General features: G+C 38.0%; 1 protein-coding gene across 2 annotated transcripts in view; it reads left to right on the top strand.

Annotated features, from left to right (window-relative positions):
* The window catches only part of HCRTR2 (hypocretin receptor 2), a 33,930-nt gene extending 19,893 nt beyond the window's left edge, over positions 1 to 14,037 (top strand). The window contains exons 4-8 of one of the 2 annotated variants that reach the window (XM_074578349.1): positions 3,577 to 3,692; positions 8,867 to 9,087; positions 10,460 to 10,581; positions 11,692 to 11,892; positions 13,844 to 14,037. In XM_074578349.1, coding sequence (XP_074434450.1) covers positions 3,577 to 3,692; positions 8,867 to 9,087; positions 10,460 to 10,581; positions 11,692 to 11,892; positions 13,844 to 14,037 — 854 coding nt within the window. Of the gene's footprint in view, positions 1 to 3,576; positions 3,693 to 8,866; positions 9,088 to 10,459; positions 10,582 to 11,691; positions 11,938 to 13,843 lie in introns of those variants that run through there. The other variant, XM_074578350.1, reaches the window with a different exon arrangement.
* Positions 14,038 to 19,717: the final 5,680 nt, after the last annotated feature.

Here is a 19,717-nt window from a genome sequence, read left to right as displayed (position 1 = left end):
AGTGCATTAGCCAACCCCTTTGCAAATGATAAAAAGAATATGGAGATAATCCTTTCCCAAAACTACATGGTTGAATGAAAACAAAGGGAGGACTTTGTGTTCCATTTCCTCTTAGACTACTCATAAAATAGTACAAAAACATATTGTCTTAATTCTGGAAAACAAATAGCTGGAAATTGCATTATTACATGACGGTTTATACATCCTGTTTATCAAAGTGTTCAGAATTTAAGGAAAAAATTGTGGGACATTTTGATGCAGAAAGCAGTCAGAATATTGCTAATACTAAAATTATGCTTGGTGTTATCGTGAATTGAGAACTCAAGCATAATATGTCAGGTTTGAAAACGTAATTTTAGTATTAGCTAACTGCAAGTACTCTGACATAGGAACATAGTTTGGAAAGGTCTGTGTTGTGTGGTTGAATTTTCTCTGCTATGGACACCCGCTTCCTAACATCCCTATGTATTAAGCTGTATTCTAAAAGTATACTCTTTCACCTGCATTGCTTCTTCATATTGGTAACTCCAAAACCTCATAGGTATCTTCCTGAGACCAGGGAACCTGGGAACTCTCTACTGATACTCAACAGACTTGATAGTCATCTTGTTTTTCCCTTTTCTTCGGGAAGCTCTCAAGACTACCAATTTCATTATGCACCGATGGCTTCAGGGAGTATTTCATTTGCTAAACATATCAAAACTTTTTGAGTCTGGGCTGTCTTCAGTTCGTATACATATGTGTATACATGCATGTATATATGTATTTACACAAATACAGTAAAATTCTGGCAAAAATCCAGAAGCTGTAGTTTCAATCTTCTACCTCCTTGCTTCATTGAGCAGCAGTCTGGGACTGGAACACAGTGCAGAGAAGGAAGCTTTAGAAAAGTTTAACACTTGTTTCATGCAGCAGGCAGAAGAAGGCTTGTTTTAGCATACTGATCCTTTATGAGGTGGAGCAATCGTACTGTATGACTGGCACTGAGTAGGAACACTGATCCCACCCCTGTCCAATCCCCGTGACCACCTGTCCCTTTCCCTCTTTTCAGTGAAACAGTGGCCAGTGGCGTGAGAATGATTAATTTATTCTTAAAGAGACGATTACTCCAGCTATCTCCCCCTATCCCAAAGCCCATTAAGTGACCATGGAAGGCAAAGACATTTTTCTTCTCTTCTGCTTGGCAGTGAGAGGCGCAGCAGTCCCAGGCAGGCAGCTGATATATCACCAGGACCATAAACTGATTGATGTTCTCATTCAAGGAGCCTGGAACTCACCCGCTTGATAAATGAACAATGTCCCAAACCAGCCCTTCTTCCTTCTTGCTGCCGTGATTGTCAAACAGCTTTAAAGCTTTTCTTTAGCTTGAGAAGCTAAACAGAGTCGTGCTTCTTAGCGAGAAGTTCTACAAAGGGCTTTGCCCTGGGTGGAGGAGGGACAGGTTTCCTTTGATGTTTAGCAGCTGGCAGTTTCCAGGTGGCTAAACTTCAAAGGCAAGTGTTAGGATCTTCCTCCAACCTGGTCCGTCAGTTCTTTGTAGATAGCTAGGCTCATTTAATGTTTCACTTTACTTGGAATGCTAAATTGGAAGCCATAAACTCCAGATGGCCTTTTAAATATGTACTGTCCTTCTACCTGAAAGGGGCCTGGCTGCCTGCAGAGCATTGATGAGGCAGGTGGCACCTCCTTCTGAGCAGAAAGAATGTACTTTCTGCTCTGACCTCCTGTGATCCCAGTAAGTCACATTACTCCGGTTTCTCCTTAATCTTTCCACCTGTGAGTCATGCATGTCGGTATTTCCCTGTCTGACAGGACCGCTGTGAGGCTGCGTTTTCTGAAATGCAAAACCGATTCTGAGATCATCAGTAAATATACAAACCCAGATTATCAGCATTTATAAGAAAACTTGCCCCAAATGATCCGCTTCCCCCAGGGACACTGACAAGAGCTAGTAGCTACAGCTGCTAATTAAGAGTTGGTAAATTAATTTGCTGCAGGATCTTAGAGCAAGTAAGGAGTCAGATGCTGCTCATCTAAATTTTTTGAAGTCTGTTCCATCAAAGCTGTCAAATATCAATGGCAATGTCTCTATTACCTTTGCTAGCAGTGATCCTGGGCTAGATTTTGCTATAGGTCACTGATATTGAAGTTTTTCTGACTGGTGAACCGTCTGGCTCTTTGAGGCCCAACACTGAGTGTGACATTACAGGAGTCTGGGTTAGAGGGCGAGCCTGGAGTTAAGATGATGGTGTGCTCCTCCCTGCTGTGAGAGTTATGGGCCAAGCCTGTCTATCCTTGTCTAATCAAACCCCGGGGGATCCTCCTGGATGCAAAGGGACCTCTTGTTTGATAGGCTCCGCAATCTCAGTCACTTTAAGAGGCAGAAAGTAAGTTTGACTCACTGAAGTTTTGATCTCATGCAACTCTTTTTTTTCTTTCTTCTTTTAATTAAAGCTAAATACAGAATTATAGTTGCAGATCTCATCATCCTGAAACACTGGAAAATTCAGGAAATTAACGTAAAAATTCCTTCTTTAACCCAAAATGCAATGTTTAGGATTAACGTGCAATCTAACTGCTCATGTAGTGCACAGTTTCTCTTCTGCTACATATCGTCACTCTACGTAATGTTCATTCCTTTTATGAGGCCATCCGTAAATGTTAAGCTGTAATTGATATCAACATTTGGTATTACTAAACTACATTTGATGTTACAGAAGTGAAAGCAAGTTTTCAAGGCACTCGCTGCACGTGGTGCTATAATCTAACAACTCAGTTTATGACACCACATTCTTAAAAACACAGTACACTCACAACACTTGTAAGACAGTTGTCTCTAAGCAAATAACATTCATAAATTGTCTTTTGAAAAGAGATACACAGGAAACTAGAACACAATAGTACCAAACTCGTTGTTAGAGCTAAATCAAAAACAACCTTGGAAATTTCCTAAGTTCAGAGAACTTGACTGAATTAATCCTGGTTTTTTTACTGTAATCATAATAATAAATCACTGAGTATACCTGTAAGACACATTTATTCTACCACCAAAAAGTTATTTGAGAAATGCTGTCTCCTCCCATTAGCATCCTGTGGGCTGTAGTCTACATTCTTTGATTATCAGTGAGAGACTGTGCAATTTACTCAGGGACAGATAGTAGCCTTTGCAGAATTAAAACTAAAGACAGTTAAACAACCTGTTAAATACATCAAAGATGAAGTAGGATGAATAATTGGTTAGCTATTGTTAGATAATGAAGTTTCCTACCTTTCACTGATTTAATAAAAGAAAAACTTCTTAAGACTTTGTACCTAAAGCAATAGTGTGATATGAAAGCAAAAATGTGATATGAGATAAAAGATGTTTGAAGTAAAAGCATGTTTATAATAGAAACAGAATGTACATACAGGTGATCAAAGAATCCCTCCTGATCATGATATTATTGGATAACTCTTCCATTATAACCTATTATGTTTGAAAAACACATGCATATCTATATAAATAATTTGGCTTAAAGTGATTTTGAAATGAATGTATAATTAAATGCACTTTTCCTATTTGAATTCTCTTTCCAGCTGAAGTTTACCCCAAAATGTACCACACGTGCTTTTTTCTGGTGACGTACATGGCACCACTGTGTCTTATGGTGTTGGCCTATTTGCAAATATTTCGAAAGCTCTGGTGCCGCCAGGTGAGTCGCTTAGACTAGCTCTATTTGCTTGCTGTTGTGACTGTGCGCAGATTCCTACGTACAGCCTTCTTCTCTAGGTGCTCCCTGTTGTCACCTGGGACTTGGATCTCTGCATCCAGTCACAGGTTCAGTGGCACTGCTGGCTTACAGCCACCTCGGATAGGCACTGAGATGCAGTAAAAAATGAAGGCAGTCAGGCTGAACGCAACCCCCTTCTCGCTCATGTCTATGAAGGGCTTAGAGGGAGAGAGAGGAAAAGGCAACAGAAAGATTGATTATTGGCAGAAGAAAGATCTCTCCCATTGAATTTGAAGTGCTTACCAAAACACCGTAGGTGACCTTGTTTCTAGTGCTAAAACCTCCTGTAGCGGTTAAGAGTTAGGATTGACTGTCTCGGTTTTTTAGTAGTCTGTACAATTTTTTATTTTTATTTTTCATTTTACAAAGTCTGAGGTTCATAGCAGGTCCAATCTGAACAAAAGTTAGACTAGAAAGTCCAGCTATCAGAACTGTGAGACTGGAATTGCCTGATGTGAAGCTGGCTGTTATCAGCAACATTTGATGTGAATTATCGGCAAATAATTGCCACAATTTCTAACGTGAACATCTATTTTCAAGCTTCAAAAAGAAAAGAAAAATACTAAAAATAAAAAAAAACACAAGCAAGCAAGAAGACAAAGAACACTTGAACTGAAGTGGCAAAAATGATGTGAATTCTTTCAGGAACATTTTTTCCCCCTCCAACAATTTGGAGTGGTGTCAGCTTGAGAATCATATTCTGGATGTGAGCTGTAATCTGTCATACATCAGTCTGTGGTTCCCTCTGTTGTCTTCTGCCTTGTCTAGAATTTATCTGTGGCTGTAGTTCCCTGCCACCCCCTGCCCTCTCATTCTGTGAAGGAAAATAAACTCATCCTGTTGAAGACATAATGCAAGATTTCCCCTCTCCTGTCCTCTCAATGGCTCTCACAATGGCTGACATTTACATCAAGACATGGGCATGAATCATTTCTCTCTCCACATTGTGTTTGATACCATCCAAATTTGAGGCTGTGCTGGCCAGGGCATAATATCTGCCACATCAGGAGCATTTTCCATGCAGTTCAAATTGATCCATCAGAGAAATCACAAGTAGACTTTAGATTTCTGAACATATATATATGTTCAACGTAAAAATCAAATCTTACACTGACAAAACTTAATCTCTTGTTGAAATATAGAAAAAAAAAATCTGCTGTAAGGCATTTTGTTATCATCCATCCATCATAATACCAATTATTCTAAATGTCTAATCATATTAGGTTAAACCAGAGTTACTGTTTGTCTTGCCGTTTATCTTTAAATTATTATTTTTGCTTTTAATTTCTTACATTTATAAGATTAAATAACAAGATAGTTTGAAGGCAAAATTTAACCTTTAGAATTTGAGGGGACTCTTCACCAGCACAAAAGCTTTGCTCAATTAGTTTTGAAATTAAGTTCAGTCTAACATAGCTCTAAGACACTCTGTATTGCTGAATAGTTATCTGTCCTGTAGCACCCAATGACCTTATCATCATATTCCTTCTTAACCTTCTCTTCTGTACTTTCTTTACAATCTACCTAATCTCTCAAACTGTCCATTAATTAAGTTAATGCAAAAAAATTGTTCTTAATCTGTACGTAGCTTGAAAACACTTGTTCAAATTCAGAGCAGAAGTCGAATGACTGGAAACTAACTGTTTTGTTGGTTTTTTTTCCCTGAATTGTATTAGCTGGCCTGTTTCTTCTCCACAATGTTTCTTCTCCCTGTACATCTTGCATGCTGATGAGGTTAGGATGATCCTTTTTTTTTCAGTGGCAAAAAGGCAGTACTGCTACAGGCTTAGTGCTATCAATGATGTGAAATCACAGATGTCTCTTTTCCTAGCATAGATGATAGTACTATGTATAAGAGGCTGCACAAAGTGAAATTAAAACCACTGCACATCTATTATCAACTGTGACTTGGCTGCAGACATCAGGCATTTTTCTAAGTGCAGCAGGTGTGCCATAATCAGTCATGTAGAGCAAATGAATGCAGCGTTCTTAACTGTATTATTCGGTAATAGTTTTGATTAAGAAATCATGCTGTTTACCAGAACTTCAGTTTAATATAGTGATCCTATTGCAAGGTACAATGAGACTTCCAGATGTACGTGATAGAAAAAACACGGCAAACAGTAGATGCTTTCTATGCCTTACACTTTTTCTAAAGGTTCTTTTTTTAAAATGGAGCGTGTTGTACGTGCAAGTTTTCAGATCACTACAGGTAAGACAGATTTACAAGCTATCCTTACCATACTTTGTGTGATAGCTCTTAAAATTACTGATTGTGTCTTTCAAGTAGATCTTTGAATATAAGCTTTGCAATCTTTGAATTAGTGATTCATCTTTGTAACAACAAGAACAATCATGCCACAAATACCAAGGATTTTGAGTAATTAATTTTAATTATTAGCAAGGAAACAGTGACTAAGAAGGCTATGTTCTCTTGTGGATTTTAAGTAGATTAAAAGTAACTTCTGAACAAATAAATAGGACTGAATGGATTTATGATTAAAGTGTTGGTACGTAATTTGTATTATCAAGTTCCATACTATATGCTTAGATTTACTGACATCCAAATGCATTGACACTAAAAGCTACTCATATTAGTAACTAGGAACACTATCCATTTTTATTTTGGCAGCTGAAATACACCCTTCCAATCTTTGCAAGTTATTATTATATTTGGAGATATTTTCTCTGATTATAAACCCCTTGATAATAATTTGAGGGGATAGAAGAAAAGTGCGTAAGAAAACAACTATGCAACGTGTAGTACCTCTTTGGACACAGTTAATGGGCTTTTAGTGAATTATTATTGGAGTTACACAAATTCTCCACAATTATCTCTACAACAGATTTGTTACTGAAAAGCAAAAATGTGCATTATGCTGGCGTGTGTGTACTTGTCCATACACGATACACATGTGTGCTTACGTATATTTGTAAATGTTTCTGTATATACACCCACACTTCTGAAGCGTTATGCTCCTTAGATGGTACTGGTTCAGCAACGCCTCTGTGGGTATATAGCTCTTCTTTTTTTTTTTTCTGATAAAATTTTTGCTGTACTTATTGGTGTAACAGTAGCCAAACCCATGTGTATGCCAGGTAGAGATTGAGGAAAACAGGGCTCTGTAGAAAGTTTCTCAATACAAACTTCTGAAGATTTAACAATTTAATATACAGTACAGTGAGACTGTACATTGTATACAGTCCCTACCTTTTATCATCTCTTACTATTAAAGACTGCTTAAATACCAGAAAAGACTCTTCTACCTGCACGGACAGGTACAAACCATGTACAAAACCAGTCATGTCTAACATTTCTGTAGAGTAGCCATTCACAATTTTGAGCCCAGGCAGTGTTTCTCTTCCTCTGAGTTACATCTAGCTACCAAGAAACCTGGTCAAAGAATTCTTCAAGTGAATCTTTGGCACGATCAGGAGCGAGAGGTTTGGCTGAGTTTCTCTGCTTCCATCTCTGTTTTCTGATCAGTTCTTGCTACAAATATGGTAACTCAGGACGACTGAAAAGGAAGGAAAAGCTTCTATTTCAAAGTTAGGAGAACAGAACGTGAAAGTACACCAGATAAACCAAAGTCAGAATCTTAGATAGTGCATTATCTCAGTAGTGAATGGCAAAGACACATTGCAGTGCTACACCCCACAGCTAAGTCAGGTAAAGCCCTTGCAATAGGACAGATGCATCCAGGTATGAAACTGATACTGCCGATTTCAGCTGAATGAGCTGGAATCCTCAGTAGAAGTAAATGCAAGGGTTGGGTTGGTTTTTTTGCTTCATGTCCATAGAGACGTGAGTAAAAAAATAAATGTTATAACATATCCCCTGTTCTGCTTCGTTGATTTCCTGTTCATTACAACACAACTTTGCCAAAATGTTCCAATAGTTGTAAATCAGGTTTGATGGTGCACATAAATACTAAACTAAGGGCTTCTCTGTGCAAGAAAGCTATTCATAAAAAAAAATACATAATAGCTATTCTAGAACAATTCTGCATGTGCATGCTTTTATTTTAGAACAAGTGTTTCCATTTTATCTTACTTTTTTCTGAAATCAATACCCAAAATTTCATTCTCTTCTTCTCAGTTTGTGTGGGTAAGCCCTAATCTTTAAAATGTTACAATAGACAATCTGAATTTTGCAGATACTTTTAATCATGATTTATTTTGCACTCATGAGACTAGTCACCCTGCAGACAATTGCACTATGCATGAATAAATCTATAATTCTACCCGAAAGGTTTTCACTATGTATAACACTGAAAATATTATAAATGTCATTGTAATAGAGTTCTCTGAGAAAGTCCGTTCTATCCGTAGTCTTTCACTTTTGTCTGCAGGCAGGAAATAATTTTGAAGAACTGAAGCAAAATTGCTTTATTTGGCTTGGCTTATGTGAGGGCACAGAAAACGAAAACCGAGATTGTTTTTTTTAATAGCATGGTGCTACATCTATCTATTGCAAAGTGTCTTTGCCTAACGTAACTCTTCCTTTGTCTTGGCACTCTTCCCTGATTCCTCTCCATTCATCAAGGTGTGATTCAGTTTTGAAGAGCTTTGCAGGGAGATCCACACTTCAGCTGTGATTTCTTTAGCTGCTTTATTGTCATCTAGATTGCATATTTGGAAGATTTATGGCACTTAAAAGTATGTAGGCTTTAAATCCTTGTTTTCCAATGCTGAAAAGCTCTTTAGTATCTTAAATTAGCAGCATATGAATGGGATAAACTACTCTGCCATGCAATAAAACATCTAATGTAGAACTTTTATAGTGAAAAACTACTATTGCAGTAGTAGGGTTGGTAAGCGTGATAGTCTGAAGAGACAAGCAAGGCAAGATATATGGGAAGTAAAGACAATTGTAATACATCGGTTGATATATTTGGATAAAAGACAAATTTTTATGCAGTGCTTCAAGTGTGCCTGAAATTGGGTTTGTTTCTTGCTGCTACATCAATTAATTTAATAAAAAAACCTTCTTCTCCTTGCAAGCTTACATTGTGTATGTCAACATGTCTATTTTTCTTGTTATAGCTACCCACAGTGCTAGTTTTTCAAAGTGCCCCTTATTTTGTCTTTTTTAGATCCCAGGAACTTCTTCTGTTGTTCAGAAAAACTGGAAGCCTCTGCAGTCCTCAGCACAGCCCCGAGGGCTGGGACAATCAACAAAGTCAAAGATTAGTGCTGTGGCAGCTGAAATAAAACAGATTCGTGCAAGAAGGAAAACAGCACGTATGCTAATGGTCGTCCTCCTGGTTTTTGCACTTTGCTATCTACCAATTAGCATCCTCAATGTCTTGAAAAGGTAAAGTTTATCCCAAAACATAAACACTTGATAAAGCTTTCTGTCTAAAAACGATCCTCTGTTACGAGATTCCTCTTATTCTGGCAAATACTTTTGAAGGATAAGCTTACTTATTTTGTGATAAAGAAATGGAAAATAAGAATAAGGTTGCAAGAAAAAATATATCTAATCTATCCTTCGTACTGAAAATGAAGGCCAGATTGTAGAACCCTTATTAGCAAGCTCTTCCTCATGAAAATTATCTAGCCTGTCCCCTCATTAAAACCTGACAATTACATAGGATTACAGTTTGCTGTAGATGCACCCATGGAAGTGCATTTACGTAAAGCAGCAGCTGAAGGCTAGTGGGACAGTGTCGTGTTGTGGCTTGTCCCCCAGGACTGTGAAATGGTGGGTTCAAACCCCAGCCCCATTTTGAGACCTTAGGCTAACCCTTTGGTTTGCTTATGAAGCTCTGTTTTGCTTTTCTACCCTTTTCTCTCCTCTTCATTTGAGACATAATTGTTCACATGATGCCTGACAGGCTAAGGCTTTGATACAGTCTTTTCTCATGAGACCTCTGGAAAAATCAATAAATAATAACATATTACAGAAGATTTGAATATCCTCAAAAAATAAACAGACTTTTATTGGTGCTTGAGGAACATGTCAGGTTGTAAGGAATGTTTTCAAGTTGAATATGAAGGCTCAAATACATCCCACTCAATTCTGGCACTTTGCTGAAGCCTAATTTAAGTATTTTCCATCTTCAAGTCCCTTGGTAGGCAATGAGGAGAGAAAATAATATTTCCAGAAGGCAGTTCAGGCCACCTATGGTCTGAACCACAGAGGAACTACACAGGCTGCCTCAGCTATAGTAGCAGAGTAGGCCTGTAGTTAGATTTTCATTTAAATGGCACAAGTTAGGTGTAAGGAATCTGGGCAAAGCAGATTTCTCTGGAGGACAGAAGCTGCTACTGTGGCCTCAGGTTTTCAGCCAGGTCCGTGCCTTTCTAACTCCAAACCCCCTGATTATTGAAGAGTGAGCCTAGAGCTGGGAACCTCAATGACTTGAATAGATCAAAAGCAGCTTTTCCCATCTTTTTTTGTCTTATCTGATGCCAGCTGACTTCAGTTACTTAGAGAAAAGTTATGCATCTGCACCATTGCAAAGTAAAGTACTGATGGTCTCTGCTGTGCTAAACGACCAAGACAGGAGAATGAGGGATGGGGAGAAGACTTTATTTGCCCAAGAAAGCAAGAACTGTTGAATCAGCTTTTCTGTGATACTGCAAATAGGTCATCAGAGATAAAATTAGGCTGGAAGTTGCTAAATCTTTTTATATGATTTCTAATTTTGCCATCTTTCAGGTTTGCTTCTCTTTCTCCATAGGGTTTTTGGAATGTTTAATCATGCTGATGACAGAGAAACTGTATACGCCTGGTTCACATTCTCACATTGGCTTGTATATGCAAACAGTGCAGCCAATCCTATTATTTATAACTTCCTCAGTGGTAAGTTACAGTTACCTAGAATTCAAGTTTAATGTATAGTTTGAATGTAATGAGCCATAGCAAATAAGATTAATGACTGTCTAACATCAGCCCAGCTCCTCCAGTGGGAGCTAGATCCTCTTCTTGGAACAAGATGCCTGATGTATCCCATTACCTTCAGGCTATCTACCTGTAACTAAACTAAAGAGTGCCAGGGCCCGAGTCCAAATGCTTGCATTTGTCCATACCATTAATTTGGTAGAGACGTCCCTGGCATGACTTTGATCTGAAACAATTACCATTCCCCTAAACACTCCCCGGATACTGTCTGGGAGGTAGCACAGGTCAGGTGCTGTCCCCAGTTGTCATTTTATATGTAGGTATTGGGCTTTGGAGGCTGTGAGTCTTTAATAATACTTACATGACCAGACAGTGCCAACTAGGTTCAAGGCCAAAGAACCAGCCAGGATGCTGTTTAATTCCTAGTACAGATCTGTCTTAGTTTGTATTTGTCTTATTTGGCTGTGAACAGCAGAATCAGGACCTAAACTGGTGGTATGACAGCTAAATTTGGGAAAGCAAAAGTCTATTGATCCTCACTATACATTTCCCTGCTGTAGTTTTTTGGTGGTGTGTAGTGTGAGGATGATTTGAACAATTTACTCAGAGCCCCAAAAGCGGACTAATGGGCTGTTGAACACTTTGAATCTTTTAAAATGTATTCAAGATGAAATACGAATTACCCATGCCCTCTCATTTCACATGTCAAGTAACGATTCAGTCATTTAAGCCTACAATTGGTCAACTACTTATTTTTATTAGATAGGTTATTAATCAATAGACTATCCATGACATGATTTCATAAATCATTCTATGTTGTCCATTCTGTCTAGCCAAGAATAATTTAAGTTTCATACCATACCTCACATATCTTCTTACAAAGGTTATATTTTTTCTATCTTTCTCCAAGATGTTGAAATTGCGATTTCCTGCTTCTGCATTAGAAGAACATCTGGGTGTTTCAGGTTAATTTTGCTTTAGATAGATGCTTTTTTTCTAATCTATAAAGTTTGTTGAAACATGGTTTATAGTGCAATTTTTTTTCATTAGTCTTTTTTTTGTGGTTGACAGGGAAATTTAGAGAAGAATTTAAAGCAGCATTTTCTTGTTGCATCTTTGGCATTCACAGTCACCATGATGAACGGCTCACCAGAGGTCGTGCCAGTACAGAGAGTCGGAAATCCTTGACCACCCAGATCAGCAATTTTGATAATGTTTCAAAACTTTCAGAACATGTTGTATTGACCAACATAAACACAATTCCAGCAAATGGTACTGCACCTGTTACCCACTGGTAGTATACTTGTCCCTATGTCTTTTGATGCTGTGGAAGTAAAATTCAATTGTGCATACAACAATATTTGAATCTGAGCACAATGCGATGAGAGAAGGTGGTTTACAATTAAGAACTGACTGTAAGAAAAGTAACTTAAAAGAAATATTTTATAGAATATGCTGCAACTTTGGTTATATATTGATGAAACGAGCATTTATTTCAAAAGTTCAGTTGCAGTTGGGGAGGGTGTAAGGTATATTTTATATAAATATTTTCTTTGGATCCCTGCTTCCTTTAGGCTCCTGAGTAATTAAGGAACAGGTACCTGAAAGTATGAAAATAATTTTCCCTGGAGTTGCAATGTGTTTATAAACATCTATATTCTACTCAAAGCTAATTCTCTGAAGTTGTGGTCTATTTTATAACAAATATAATAACCAAAATTGGGTGTACAGATTGAAGTTGTTGAGAGGTTGGTGCTGGTCTCTTCTCACAGGTAATTAGTGATAGAACAAGAGGGAATGGGTTCAAGCTGCAGCAGGGTAGGTTTAGGCTGGACATTAGGAAAAAATTCTTCACAGAAAGAGTGGTTAGACACTGGAATAGGCTGCCCAGGGAGGTGGTGGAGTCACCATCCCTGAATGTGTTTAAGACTCGTTTAGATGTGGTGTTAAGGGATATGGTGTAGGGGAGAACTTTGTAGAGTGGGGTTGGACTCGGGTTGGACTCGAGTTGGACTCGATGATCCCAAGGGTCTTTTCCAACCTAAATGATTCTATGATTCTAAGTACGTGAATGTCCTTGACTATTTCAAATTACCTACTTACCATGCATTCTGGTGTGAGTTGGGCCGATCAAATTTCTTTCCTCGCATTTTTTGTTCTTTTTGCTCTTGGGTGAGTTATTGCGTGTAGTCAGGAGAAGCTGGGAAGCCACTCTTGATTTTTCTCCAAAACAGGTTCATAAATAAATAAACACAGTCTGAAATGAAAGGCAGAAGTTATTCAAGCTTTCCCAGTTCTAGGTAAACACTGAAATGATTGTGTAATTCCCTGGCTTTGTGAATAGATGGAAAATGACATATAATTTATTATTTGATATTTCTCATTACATTGTATGTTATATCCCAGCAGGACTTTGCAAGGGACTGCAAGTACAGGATTCATTCCTCCTGTCCTAGGGATGTGAGCGTTGGTTGTCTAGAAGTTATCTATCTCAGACAGTATAGGGTAGGACTAGATAAGCCATGTATTGATAACAGAGAAACTGCTAACTGCAAGGACAGATAATCTGTTCCTAAAATATATATCTAAAATGAAATAAATAAATTCTGAAGTCTGTCCTTTTCACTTACTATAGAAGGAATGTTGGGTTTTTTCCTGAATTCAGCTTGATCTTCTCCAGTAACGTTGCCATTCTTGTATGTATGGCACAAGCAAGGTTACAGCCGTGAGACCCAGATGACAGTGTGGCTGTAGATGATGTTCAACTCTATATCAATTATTTGTCATCATTCTCTTCTCCCTGCCTGTCCTTCTCTCATGGCAAGGGGGTTGGTCTAAATGATCTTTAAAGGTCTTTTCCAACCCAAACCGTTCTATGATTCTATGATTGACTTGTACACAGGAAGCTGTAGTGCTCTGCTGGTCACAGTGGCATCTGGATAAGGAACCAAAGGGCAATTTGCCAGATAATGCATATTAAATAAGTAGTAGATCATATTAAAAATGTTTAACAGTAAGTAAATCAAGATTTATGCATCAGAAATCCCCTTAGACTTCCCCCACGAAGTCTTCACTTAAAATTTGCAAGTGCAATTTGGATTTTTTTCTGGCAGACCATTTTGTTAATAGATCGTCACCTGCATAGTGTTCAGAGAGTGGCAATTACAGGGTGAGCCTGATACAAACGGTAAAATCATCTTAAAATCCTTATTCTATCTTACAGGTATCCCAGCTACACTCAGCCCATTGAAATCAGTGGAACTGCATCGCCACATACCAGGGATGAACATGACTTCAAACTTAGATGAAGCTGTGAGGGTTTCTGAAGAAGACACTGGCAACACAGAGAATGCAGAGTGGGACAAATTCATCCCTAGCATAACTAAACTTACCTCGATGGAGTTACAGCAAGGATGACTTCGGCTCAATACATGTAAGACCACTAGAGAATGGCACATGCGTTTAGCTGTGTTACAGACTACAACTGGACAAAGGGATTCCTTCAAAACAACTGCCTCTTCTATATCTTCTCAGTCTTACAGAAACCTACTTACCTCAGTATGAGCTAAAGAACATGTCTTTACAAGTCTTTTTAAAGATTGGATTGTATCATACTTTGTAAATACTGTAGATATTTATTTTTATATATTTTAGATGCTGTGGAATGTTCTAAAATGTATCATATAAAGAATTCTAAGTATTTGAAAGAAGTCTCAACCATCATTTATTTATATCTTGTTTCTATAAATGAGTGACTTATTTACAAGGAATGTTTACTTACGCACTAGTGATATTCTGGAATTCATTTTCGCTTCTTTTTCTGCTAATTCACTTGTAGTAAATTCTACATTCATTATGGAACTTTCACTTCAGATTGATTTGGGTTACTTTTCTAAGCACAGACATGCTTCTAAGACATGAACACAGAGTGCTGCAAGTCACATGTTTTCATAAGATTACACTAAATAGCCAATTATTTTTTTGCTTCAGACTCGAGTGCCTAAAAAGTAACTACTTAAATAAAACTTATGTGACGCTCAAAGGTGCTATAAGCTCAAAATTCCTACTCAGGCCAATAGGAATAACAAGTGTCAGCACCCCTGAAGGACAGGACATTTTAACTTTGGTAGCTCATTTTAGTCCATAATGTCTGCAAGTGTTGCTCCAGAAGATCTGTGAGGATCTTTAAAATAGAAAACATTGGTTATCTTGCCTGCTTTCATGATTTCTCTCTCAGATGCCATTTAATACAAACAATTAACAGATTTATATGCCAAGAAAATGTTGACTTTTCAACAATTAAAATGTTTCTCTCTAGAAATTATAGAAGGGATATCTCATTGGATCGGTAGATCGATTACTCACTTATCCACTTCCAGTTTATGGGACAAGCTCCCTGGCCTGGGGCTTCCTACCATGCATTGTAACTTTTCTTCTTAAAGAATGAAGATGGTGCATCACTGGAGACTTAGTCTACTAGGGGAATGTGGCCTATTGGTTAGAAAGAAGCTAATCTATAAGACCCTGAGCTACAATCTCCCTGTGGTGTTATTTTTGCATTTCAGTTCAGATTTTTCAAAAGGAAGGGTAAGATGGGAGGGAAGAAAAGGCATTTGACATAGAAAGAAGGCATTCTCACATATTCAAATATTTCTGAAATACCAATTATAAATAGACAAGGTGTTACTTGATTAAGTCATGTAAATATGTTTTCTAGGTTTTACTTTGACCCAATATCACACAACGTACTGTCTATCGTGACAGCTATAGTTTAATGAAGTGCAAAGTGCTTAATCACTTTATGCTTTAGCCTTCCCCAACAGCTGTTTTACTTGACATTGTCGCAATTACTCCTAGTTTACACTGATGTAAAGTGAGAGAAAAAAAATGCATTTGTTTGTATATTAAAGTTTACTTTTTCTATTAAAAGAAAAAAAGGAGAATATTCTTTTTCTATTAAAAAAGAATAAAGAGAAATACCTAAATGGAAAGAATGTTTAAACATCAAATAAAATCATAGGAATTCCTATATTCCTATGTGTAAGCTTAATTTTTGAGTATAGCTATTATGTCATTGTTATTTCAAGAAATTATTTTACTGTGTCTCTTCTAAGAAAAGAAAACTCAAATAATTTTGGAAAGTACAGCAGGATTTGATTTCATAGCTATTGCAATTCGTTTGCCATTAGAAGGCTATTTTTGCTCTGCAACCACGGAAAATATAGCATTCTTAAACTGTGTGGAACAAGAGATAATTTTTCTATATCATTTGAAATGGTTGGACCAACAGCTGATGAATTAAAACATTGCAGAAATGGGAGAACAGAATTCAAAAAGTCTTCTAATTTTTTCTTGTGTCTTGATAAAAGGAGGCTGAGGGGAGACGTTGTCGGTCTCTACAACTACCTGAAAGGAGGTTGTAGAGAGGTAGATGTTGGTTTCTTCTCCCAAGCAACAGGCGATAGGACAAGAGGAAATGGCCTCAAGTTCTGCCAGAGGAGGTTTAGGATGGATCTTAGGAAAAATTTCTTCACGGAAAGGGTTATCAAGCATTGGAACAGGCTGCCCAGGGAAGTGGTGGAGTCAGCATCCCTGGAGGTATTTAAAAGACAGGTAGACGTGATGCTTCGGGACATGGTTCAGTGGTGGTTTTGGCAGTGTTAGGTTAATGGTTGGCCTCAATGATTTAAAGGTCCCTTCCAGCCTAGACAATTCTAAGTAAATAAAAAGTAAAAAAAATAAAAACTAGTATAGTAATCTAGCTGCAAAATAATTATCAGTAACCATTTAGTTGTGCCATAAAATTCTGCCTCAACCCATCGCTGAAAAATGTCAATTATGTCAAAATTTTGCAAGCCTATACTTTCATTTCAGAAAATGTATTTTTAGCTTTTCCTTGAAGAGAGAGCAAGAATGTAGAAAGTAAATGGTTACCTAAGAAAACGTTGTCAATATAAAAGGGGAGTATGTGTACTTTTCAAACATAAAAGGTCCCAGGTGACTGCAGAAGACCAGTAAAATTATCATGCCTTGTCTGGTGTACTGCCCAGATCCCTGTGAAATGAACGGGGAGGAAAAGAATACAGTATTTCTAACTTAGGACAGCTAATAAAGAACTAAAATAGCAACGTTAGTGATGCTCATGGAAAAAACATAAGTAGCATCTTTCCAAAGGGGGGTTAAATACCACCTGCCAACACAAATTGTCTTCCTTTTGCTGCTACCTTAATGCCAGTGGGATAAATTGTGTTACCTAATCTGAGATAAGAACAGCACTAAAGGTCATTGGCAGTTTTTGGCTCCTGCAGGTCTCCTGTGTCATGTTAGACATGGAGGTTCTGGTCTTAATTTTCTCTTTTGTAAGAGGAAAGGTCTCTGCTGTTCTCTTTGTTCTTTCTTCTTATTTTTGTTTAGCTCTCCAAAATTAAAATAGTCTACTGTTCCTAGGAATTTCTTTTTTAGGCATAACTTTAACTTAATAGTACTTTTTGTGTGGAGAATATAAATAAAATATGAGACATTCGTGGACAAATGAATGGGTTTTTCTCTGGCCAGATCTTTGTTGAGTAAATAGCATATTTTTCAAACACAAGTGATACAATCAGAGCTTATCTAAGACTTGAAATTCTAAGGATAGGTAGAAAGTGTTAACTAATTCTTGCCAGAGAGTATGGTAATCAAGTTGCAGGTTAGTTAAATATGGTTATCAATATAAAGATGTGGTTATCTGGAAATAAAAGATTTTTCATTCAAAAAAAATTTTTAATATTTTGATGCAAATATTCATATATATTTATTTCTTCATTTTTACAAAATTTGAGAAATACCTAGATATTTTCTTCTTTAGCTGAGTTAAGTTTTCGGGGACCATTTCATCAGAAAAACTTCACAGGCATTTAAAAACCTGTTGACTACCTGTGTAAAGTAGTGGTGGGTTTTTTGCCAGTACTAGGGCCTTTTACTCCAGAAAGATCCAAATTTTTGGATGCATTCGAAATACCATCCAGCTGTATTTATTTTCAAATGAAAATAATCACTGGGAATTTTCAGTAAAGACAAACCCAGTAGTGAGCAATGGCTATTAATGGAGACGGAAATAGATGTGAAAACAGGGTAAGATTTTAAGAGCAATATGGAATTTAAAGCCTTTTGCATGTGCCAGAAATTAAAGCATCTTAAAGAAACTTTTGGGCTTCTTTTCCATCAAAAAATATCAGACGAGGAATGAGCATTTCTTATCCAGTCTATAAATATTGAAAACTATCTGAAAACTGAGCTTTACTTGTGTTCTATTACCTCTAGCTGTTTTGGTATTCTAATAATTCCACTGGCAACTCAGGAGCATAGAAATGGAGTTCTCGTGCCATTGTTTCTGCTTGGTCATAGCACCATTAGGCATAGAGTTTAAATCACAACATATTTGTTCCTGCAGATATAAATTTTTGTGACACCATCATTCTGGTACTTTGTCTTTCAACATATTTCACAGTCGCATATCCTGACCTCTTTCTCCTTTCCTGTTGTAGCAGTAGTGATAAACTCGTGCCCTGCGGTCACAATGACTGCAAGATAATTTCTCCCCCTCTCCACCTCCAAAAAGGCATTTTACTTTTTTTTCCTTTTCTTCTGGACTGTACAGAGGGCACCATCTCATTCTCTGATACTAGCAAAATTGATGCATGTCATTAATCTGGAGAGGGCTTTATAAGAAGGAGAGTACACTAAACATTAGCTTAACTCAGCCCTTGCACTAAGATGCATCGCAACCTACTGCTGCATGTTACAAGGCAAAGTTAGCCTTCCAACCTAAAATCTGTCTCACAGCTAAAATTACATTAATTTCTCAGGCTATTCCTTTTACCTGACAATAAGGCTTTTTTCTGACCATTGGATATATTGGATGAAATAGTATTTTATTTTATTGAATACACTTTCCAAAAAACAAAGGAAGACAAGTATTTAGCAATGTTGGCATTAAGAGTTTAAATAAAGAGCATAATACATTAACTAAGTTGAAATATGAGTTAAAGAAAAAAATTATATGCAAGATTGAATTTTCCTGAGATAAATAAACAATAAGCAAAATCTGGACTTGGCTCAAGTTTAGCTTTGCCGATAAGGGACAGAATTTCACCCACTGTGTCTCTGTCTCTGCTAGCTGGAAGTTTTATATCTTTTTGCTTTAAGCATTCAAGGACAAAATCCAATTAAAAATGTTCTGTATGGGATAAGCAATTTGTGAAAATAAGAGTCATGAGTAGTATGGAGGAATCAATAGGGATCTGTTCTTTCCTCCTCCTTCCAGTGCAAAAGTGAAGAGCATCCAGTGAAGCCAGCAAGTGTATGATTGCATGCTTTATGGTTGATTTATTTTTTATTAAGTACCCAAGCCAGCTTGGCAAACTATTTTTTGATGTATTTTAGTGAACCTCCTGAAGCTAGACCCATAGTCCAGTATGGGTCTAGACTACAGACTAGTTATTTGTTCCTCTGGTCTGCTGTCTAACGGGCTCCATAGCTTCTCTCTGTCCTTAACAGATCATGATCCTATTCCATTTCTGAGATGAAAATTCACTTCTAAAATTTATCAAAAGTGCTTACAGACAGAAGGTGATCAGACACAGCAACAGGTATTTTCTGGAGGGATTATTGGCAGCAGCCAAAGACTTGCTCTGCTAGTTTCTCTGGAAATCAAGTGGGACCTGAACGCAGAGGGAGGGCCAGATCCCATGAAAAATCCCAAAGGACCACGTCCCATCTAGACGCAGTCCAGCTTAGTGATTATGGCGAAAAGAGAAATGTGAGCAAAGGGGGTAACAACGGCAGCAGAGGAAGCTCGAGGGGGTGGGGTGGGGGCCGAGGGAGGGGATGAGCTTCGTCCACTGCCCCTGAGCGAACGAGGTGGGCAGAGACAGACGCCGTGTTGACAGGGGAAGGGTGACGGAGCTGCCGCCCTCCCGCCCTGTGCCGCGGGACGCTGGGCGCGACGCCCACCCGCGGGGCGGGGCGCTGTCCGCGCCGCCGGTGCTGAAGGGGCGGCGCCGCACCGGCACCTGCCGCTCGCCGCCAGCCGAGCTGCAGCCGCCAGCGGCCGGCC

This window comes from Larus michahellis, chromosome 3, assembly GCF_964199755.1.
Source record: "Larus michahellis chromosome 3, bLarMic1.1, whole genome shotgun sequence".
Taxonomy (NCBI): domain Eukaryota; kingdom Metazoa; phylum Chordata; class Aves; order Charadriiformes; family Laridae; genus Larus; species Larus michahellis.
This window is presented reverse-complemented; position numbering and strand designations above follow the sequence as displayed.